Source organism: Nymphaea colorata, chromosome 8 (assembly GCF_008831285.2).
Source record: "Nymphaea colorata isolate Beijing-Zhang1983 chromosome 8, ASM883128v2, whole genome shotgun sequence".
NCBI classification, from domain to species: domain Eukaryota; kingdom Viridiplantae; phylum Streptophyta; class Magnoliopsida; order Nymphaeales; family Nymphaeaceae; genus Nymphaea; species Nymphaea colorata.
Window position 1 is genome coordinate 14,435,391 of NC_045145.1, and position 8,896 is coordinate 14,444,286.

The 8,896-nt window shown below is 38.6% G+C and overlaps 1 protein-coding gene across 1 annotated transcript; it reads right to left on the bottom strand.

Annotated features, from left to right (window-relative positions):
- Positions 1 to 1,196: 1,196 nt before the first annotated feature.
- On the bottom strand, positions 1,197 to 8,538 carry LOC116259463 (polyadenylate-binding protein 2). The gene is made up of 6 exons (XM_031637297.2): positions 8,289 to 8,538; positions 7,996 to 8,098; positions 6,980 to 7,050; positions 1,878 to 2,069; positions 1,671 to 1,798; positions 1,197 to 1,517 (listed from the first exon to the last, which is right to left on the bottom strand). Exons 1-6 carry the CDS (start codon positions 8,406 to 8,408, stop codon positions 1,469 to 1,471), a joined length of 663 nt encoding a protein of 220 aa, XP_031493157.1. The 5' UTR covers positions 8,409 to 8,538; the 3' UTR covers positions 1,197 to 1,468.
- Between the last annotated feature and the right edge of the window lie 358 nt (positions 8,539 to 8,896).

Sequence of the window (8,896 nt, forward strand, 5' to 3'; positions counted from 1 at the left end):
CATCTGTTGATCTGCCATGAAATGTTTGATTGAGCCGTGTAGACATGTAATTACCCTCGACCGTATAAAATTCTGTAAATGTTGAAAAATGTCTGGTGGGAGTTTAGTTTGGTGACACTTCTCCTTTCCAGATGTCCTATAGCCAATTTGTCCTCAGAGTATATCTCTGTGAGACGCACCCATTTTATATTATTGAATATCATAAAAGGTGCTTCAGGTGAATGAACTCGTGTTTCGTCCAACTAAACAAAGAGTTTCTGAGCCCTGTTCCTCATGCTGTAGCTTGCACAGAGTTAATGCCCCATAAAGTTCTAATCATGATGACAACTATGGAACGACGTCTCTAGGCCAAACCCCCTTGTGGCAACTTCAAACCATTAAAATGCGAATCCCCTGTATAGCAACCTTCTCTGCAAGCAAGGAACCAATTTTAAGCAGCTGAGAATACTCAAAAGGGTGAAATTGTTAGAAATGAATCAGAGAGATATCCATATTTATTCACTGGAAAAAAAAGGCAACCCATATTCATTTCCTAGGAAATGGGAGGAAAACTTGTTGGATATGCCTCTTTCAGACCAAGCTGTAGAGTGCTTCTACTCTCAGGAAATGAATCCCATGGACAGCCCTTTCTTTATCTGCTACAATCACCATCTTCGTATAGCCAATTTTCCATGTCAAGCTCCCTCTGACCGTTTCACCAAGCAGTCGGGACCCAACTCAGATGCAAACCTGGCATTTAAGCCAGTCCGACAATAGACCATCCCCCTTCCTGAAGAAAATAATTAAACGGAAAACCTCTTTCAAAAAGAACTCAGACGTTTTTCTTACATTATCTTTTTTCATATGATTTTTGCCAAGACAAGTCTAAAAAACAAAATAAGACTGGAAAAATCCCACGAGTAACTGAAGATCTAAATCGTTTAAACCAATGCTTCATAGCTGGAACAAATTTGCCAAAAATGTGAAAATGCCGGTTTGCAACCCTAGAAGTGAAAATACGGAACATTTTAGACACGTGTCAAAATTGAAAAAAGAAGAGCATGAGCACGAGAAGACATGCACACACATACATCTCTGTTAAACCCCACCAAAATCTTCATAATAAACATTCAACAAAATAAACATATGTGGCAACCACGTCGATGACAAGGACGGGACCAGATTCCCGATTTTGCGGTACCGGATCTCTACCCACGTTTCATCATTCAAAGAGCGGACACATTCAAGTCTCTATTATAAACGTTATATATCCAATTCGTACATGACCGTCCATAGGCGGACCTCGCTCGGCAGCTATGAACCGAACTGTCCTTAAGCGTGACCACAAAACAAGTTATTCCTTGAACTCGAGGTTTGCTAAATCAGGCCCAAATATGTCTTTAGCAGGCAGTAGAAGCCATAAAAACTAGTAAAAAAGCAAGCCCTAAGAAATTGCCATTACATATCCCGCCTCCCTCGTATCTCGGCTTCAGTAGTACGGCCTGTAACGCATCGGCCTCCTGTATCTGGGAAACTTTCTGTAAGGAAAAAAAAAAACCCTTAGATACAAAACAGCAGAAGCACATAGACGCATATAAGTATATTTACACATCAAAGAGTGCTTATGCACACACATATACACATAAAGATCATAACTTTCACTAGCGTGAGATACCACTGCATGAACTTACCCATATCCATAAGGTGAATAGAAATATGGGGGTGGCATGAAGGGCCGCCTGTATCGAGTAAGATAAGGGTTGAACCGACGACCACGATATGCCTTCATCCCAGGAACGTTGGTTCTTTTAGCCAAGACCTGCATGTTTAAGCTTCTGGTGTGAGGGGAATTAACGTCCATAAGTTTGTAGGTCAGGAAACTCAAAAAAGTTATGCACCTTTAGTTGACGGCCATGTAGCTCTGATTCATTGAGGAGAAGGGCATTCTGAACAGCTTCTATTTCCAGAAATTCCACATATGCAAACCCTTTTGGCTGGCCAAACTTGTCAGTTAAAATTGTAACCCTGTTAACAGTTCCACAAGATTGGAAATGCTGTTGAACTTCCTCAGGGGTGCACGAGTAATCCACCTGAAAACCATCAAATTTGCATGACGTGGTAACAGCAAAACTGATTAGGCAGTCACTGCAAAATGGCAGTCAAATTATCCCTTGCTCAAGAATAAATTTAACTATTGAAAACACAAAACATCTTTTGGAAGCCCGTCATTGAGAAGCAAAACAATTTAAGGTCGCGATCAGGGCTAAAAAAGGGTTAACGAGCACTGATAATCACAATATGCTCATAATTTTAACATACAATGTGAGAACCCTATGTAATGATAATAGTACACTAATGCATTACCATATCAAACACGATGAGCATGATCAGCAACCATAAAAACAACCAATAATATAACTTTTTCATTCTTCAAAAATTTGCTATTAATAAGCAATTCATAAATCAAAGTGCATAGATTAACATCTTACAAAATTAAAGATGGACAAGCACACAAAACAGGTTCAAAATAGAAACTTTTGCTAAAAGCATAAAACTGAAATGACTTAAGCAGTTCAAAAGATTTTTAGCTTATTCAAGTTCCTGATGCATCGCAGGCACAAAGAGATGGATGACCAATTTGCGCTTCATATATCGCAGTATGCCAGGAAGGGCATCCACAGAATGCCATGGTTACAGGAATTGGTCCTTATGGGGGAGGGGCTACAGCAGCTTCACACTTGACTTGATTCAGTCCAAGACATATAAGTTTGAGAAAACCTTCTTGATTTAGGTCAGGAAAACTGTATGTGAGAGAGTACTAGTCATTTTCATCTGAGAAACAATACTCTCCAACAGAATCAGGCAGACAGGCTATGTATTCTAGATCTGACTCATCCATGAATTTTATTTGTGTAAATTTAATTGAAGTCAAGAATTTCATATTGCCGAACTTCCTTTCAGCTAGGAATGCAAATGGGCCTGCCAGGGACCTGATTTATAGCTCAGCCAGATCTAGATCTAGTATAAAATAGGGAAACTTTAACACCTGATCCACCACCACATTTGCACCCTTCTTGTAACCATACATCAATCACTCTGGACATGAAAAAACAATCAATTTCTCAACTCATTTAGCCGCATTTACATCATTTCTTATTCAGAATTCGTCCACTTTGACAATCCTTCAAGCCTCATTTACACTGCTTCACAAAAACTTAACTTGTTAATCACCTCAGAGAAAAATAAGACCATTTTCTTCTTGAGGAATGACCCTTACAAACCTCTACCATACCACTCAAATATGCTCGCCCAGAACCAGATAGCAAACTGTCATTCTTGCAACAATGGCTAGTGCTATGCAGGACTAGGCAGCAGACTCCAAAAGCTCAGGCAGGGGCTTTAGCAATGACCGCTTAGACTTATTTGACAGAGAATATGGGGAAAAAGAGAAATAAGTAAGAAGAAAAGGAAAGAAAAACGAAAAAAGTGAGGGTCTTGAAATTCCAAAACCTCAAAAAATATACTAGTAGATAGAACAAATGAAAAGAACTAGATTTTTCGTGTTAAGATTTAGAAATTTTTTTTCTTCTTGTCGGTTAAAGGTGACTAGGTGCCTCAGCCTAGGCATTCAGAGAGTGCTGCCCATGGTTTATGTGGTGCCTAGGTGAGATTTTGGCTATAAAAAGAGAAAAAAAAAGTAAGTTGGAAAAGCATGTACAAGCAACAGACTATGAGAAGTAACGCGCAAGATGAAATATATATATATATAGCGTGACAATCTTAATGAAAACATCTACTCCAGTAAAGTTTGTAATGTCAATCATACATCAATCACTCTGGACATGAAAAAACAATCAATTTCTCAACTCATTTAGCCGCATTTACATCATTTCTTATTCAGAATTCGTCCACTTTGACAATCCTTCAAGCCTCATTTACACTGCTTCACAAAAACTTAACTTGTTAATCACCTCAGAGAAAAATAAGACCATTTTCTTCTTGAGGAATGACCCTTACAAACCTCTACCATACCACTCAAATATGCTCGCCCAGAACCAGATAGCAAACTGTCATTCTTGCAACAATGGCTAGTGCTATGCAGGACTAGGCAGCAGACTCCAAAAGCTCAGGCAGGGGCTTTAGCAATGACCGCTTAGACTTATTTGACAGAGAATATGGGGAAAAGAGAAATAAGTAAGAAGAAAAGGAAAGAAAAACGAAAAAAGTGAGGGTCTTGAAATTCCAAAACCTCAAAAAATATACTAGTAGATAGAACAAATGAAAAGAACTAGATTTTTCGTGTTAAGATTTAGAAATTTTTTTTCTTCTTGTCGGTTAAAGGTGACTAGGTGCCTCAGCCTAGGCATTCAGAGAGTGCTGCCCATGGTTTATGTGGTGCCTAGGTGAGATTTTGGCTATAAAAAGAGAAAAAAAAAGTAAGTTGGAAAAGCATGTACAAGCAACAGACTATGAGAAGTAACGCGCAAGATGAAATATATATATATATAGCGTGACAATCTTAATGAAAACATCTACTCCAGTAAAGTTTGTAATGTCAATCACCACCAATGATCCCTATGAAGCAGCAAACATTTCTCTATGCAAGTGTTGATGCGTGAAAGAAACCTGAAGACATTCTCATCTGAAAGTAAAAAATTATTTAGGAGTTGACTCGACGCCAATTACATTTGATAGACTTCTCACATGAAGCAGTTTACTGACACAAAATCCATAAAGGTTTGTTACTCCCCTGGGCACCAACTAAAACTCCATGATTTGAAAGTTGAAACAACAATTCCTCTTCTTGTTAAAAATTTACCCTAAGAATGATTTATGTTCCAAGAAACTCTTTCTTCATGCACCAAGAACAAAAATATTTGTCTGTCAAGAACATAAAAGATACAGGGACGTAAGAAAGTCAGACCACCCAGTCTGGCATCCATTACATGATATAATATATTTCCAAACTGACAGGTAAGATGTTGCCCAGTATGCTCTAGGGAACACCTGACGAAGATTCAAAAAACAAGAGATCAAGGAATTCACATGGGACAAATTAGGATGAAATTCATTTTAGCATTTTTGGCTAGTCGAAATTTTCAAAAATTATTTTAAAATTCTGCAGAAGGAATCTGGTATTTCTAATTGGCCTAAAAATTAAAAATATGCACATAAAAATATATATCTTTAATATATATAAATGAACAAAAATATTCATCTGAGAAGAATATAGAACATAAGTGGAACCTAAGAAAGTGAGAACAATATCCAATACATGGAGTAACATATTTTGAAACTGAGTTAAAAGTCATCCAGTACACTCTAGAGTCTAGAGAATATCTCAGAAAAATTCAATAACAAGAGATGAAGGATCCCTATATATGTCAATCAGGGACTGTACCTTTGATGAAGACCAATGGATTTTGATAATTGCTGCATGCAATTGATCAAAGACAACAAGCTTCCGCTTATAGCTATCACATGCATAATCCACTTCATAGAGAGCCAGGTACGTACTCCATGCTCTGTCTTCTCACTACCATCAACTTGCTGAACTCTTACATGTTTCCTTTTCAACCCAACCCCCTTTTCTTTCAGTTCTCTTGGATCTTTTTGCTCTTTCTTTTTTGGCCACCACATATATCATTTTCCCATAGTACACAATTTATTTCAAATTCATGACTCTTTCTGTTTCTTTTGGGGCCATCTCAAATGTGTTTTTCTCTTTTAATATTTTTTTTCTTTCATTTACCCTTTTTCTCGCCCAACAACTCTTGGAAATAGTTTTCTTTTTTTTTCAAACTAATTTCAATAATATGCCATAATTTCATCCTCAACACATGGTAAAAAAAGTGATTTCTCAACAACCATGGAGTATCAAAATTGAAGATTGAGCCTGCTGCATTATTTCAACATGGCTGCAAAACCTGGAAAGTGTGCATATTCCAAAGAAAATAAGTTCTACAAACAACTAATAGACAATATTCCTTCAAATAAACTATAAACGGATGTGTCCACATGGAAACATGCTTTTCCGAAACGACTGCATATATTAATACTCATATACGGAAGTGAAACAATAATCAACATATCATGAAAGCCAACATGGATCCTCCAGATGCCCATGTTAATCATGTTCAAGCAGACAAATAAAACACACTCAGGGCAATGCCTAGGAGATCAAGCAATCCAGACAGGCAAGCAGTGGACATTTCTTTGCACTTCCAAGTTCTATTAGCAGAAAGCAGAGCTCCTCAGCAGCAAGATCTTCACAGTTATGTCACACGGACTCTTCAAAAAAGGGCAGTACCGCATCGGGGGAGCAGGAGCAGGTGCGGACGCAGCTCTGACACGCACCCCAAACCACTTTCAAAAATTTTCCCCTTTTTCTTTTTCTTCTCTCTCTCTCTCTCTCCCTCTCTTATTATATTTACAGTAATAGAAACTTTTAAAAAAACGGACAGATTAAGCTAAGAAACAACCATATAATTGTATATATATTATGAATACATATATTTATATATATATATATGCTCGCAGCACCCCCGCACCCAAGTTTTTTGAGATATGCTGCACTGGCACGTGCATCCACACCCACACCCCGCACCCATGTGACATAGCTCCACATCTCTCAAAATCAATTTTAGTCATCAACTGCCTCCAAAAGGTAAGACAGACCATGACATTTCTTGCAATGAACTTTTAATAAATGTCACAAAAGAAGTGTTTTGGCAACAGAAGGCAAAAACACATAAATGTGCATAGAATAGATGCAATACTGCAAGGAAAAGAACGAGGAGGCAATAGTTCCACAAAAACAAATAAATGAAATAACATATAGGAAACACATATGAAACCAACTGATCAAGTCAACGCAAGTAGAATCAGTTCAAAACTTGCATGCACAGTGATACTGTAGAAAGAGAATATGACAATTGACAAGGTGATTGTTTACATTTTTAAATAAACTAAAAAATAGCATGTGCTAGTGAAACCTTACATTGCCAACAAACACTGAACGAGAATCAGCTTCTTCCTTGCCTGCCTGTGCGGCAGCAGCACTGGCTGGGTCTGAATTTTATACCCACACCGAAAGAGAAGAATGTCATTACAAATAAAAAAGTAACTATTGAAAGCAAAAGTGCAACACAAAGCCGTCCTGAGACAGACAACATAATGTGCAATGATTATGATTCCTTTCCCTTTTAGATGTGCAAATTCTAACTTCTCTATATAGCTACAAATTCTAGGCAGCCATCAAGCACCGTCTCTCTCTCTCTCTACAAATCAATATGATGTAAATCATGATAACAGATGTCCATAGTTCAAAATGTTTCGTATCACATTAAGTAAACTAATAAAAACTAAATATATTACCAACCCCACATACATGCTTTGCATCCACTAAGAGATCGATAATATTTGCAGTAGAATCTGACAGTTTCATCGAACATGATGCAATTCTTACCAAAGTTTTCTTAGTTTGTAGGCGTGATTAAAGAACTAAGGATAGGTCATAGCTGGTAGACTATGATATTTAGTGGAATCTAACAGCGTTAGAGAATATGAAGTGATCTTATGAAGCGATCTTCTAATGGACTTCAAGTTCAGGGTCATTCTCAGATTGTGTACTGAAGACATCCATGAACAGCAAAAAGGAAAAACAAACAGCGGAATGAGTTTACCTAAAAAGGAATTAAAAAGACAGCAAATTAAAAAAAGGGAGGCGGCGAAGTTTGTACAGTTTATTCATTCATTAGGATCGGACCAGCACAAATCGAACAAGAAACTCTCAAAAGTCAAACGTAACGAAATTCCAAGACCGTAAAGGGACGGTTTTCCAATCGCATGTACATCATGGTGGTGCATCCTTGAAAAGACAAGAACAGGAATACCAGAAGACGAAACAGGATGTAATCCAATCCTACGTACAATATTAAAACAAAAGAAGGAATGTTGGGCCACAAGGACGGGACGGAACAGAAAAATAAGAGGGAACGGAAACAAATTCCGAACCTTGAACAGCACCCATTTCCTTCTCAACCTTTGCCTGCATCTCCCGGAGAGCCGCGGCCTCCTCCTCCATCTCCTTCAGTCTCTTCTTCATCTCGTCAAGCTCCTTTTGTTTCAAATAAAAAACGAAAAAGAAGCTATCAAACAGGAGAAGAAAGTAGGGGCAAAAGAAACCCTAAAAATCGAAGCTCGCCTCTCCAGAAGAAGAAACAAAGAAAAGTGATGAGGAAGCGGAAACCCTAAGCTTCATTTTGATAGGGCCAAGATCGAATGGAGAAACAGTGGATTGATACTACCTTAGCCGCGGCGTCGTCGTCATCGGGACGGGCCATGTCGACGTCGGGCTGGTGAACCTCCATGTCTCCCTCCATGTCGGGGATGTCTCCCCCGTACACCTCGTGCTCGTCTTCATCCATGCCTTCTTTCTCTCCAACGCTCTCCCTCACTCTCTGTCTCTCTCTCCCTCTCTGTGGCGTTACTCGCCCATCACAGGGCGCGAGCGGCAGAAAAAATGGCGTCCCCGCCCCTTTCCATCCAACGAGGGCAAGAAGTGATCACAAGTGAAGCGAAGGTTTAAATGGATCGGGTCCGCCTCGCAGTTAATCCGAAATGCGACTCGGGGGGAAAGGTTTTGCCTTTTCAATCGGGCATTTCGACGGAATCGCGAAAACGACTTCACATTTTCAAATTTCTCCATAACGAGCTCCGCCGTTTTCCAGCAACCATGAAATATAAAACCTCTCGTTGTGAAATTTTGCATTTTTCTGTGTTATCCTTCTATACTATAAAGCATACGTCCCTCGAATAAAAATAAACGGTATTAATATTGTTTTCTTACTCTGACCGACTGAATTTTGAATTTGAACTGGTTGGCAATTGTAGAAGTAAGCTCTTTATTTCACAT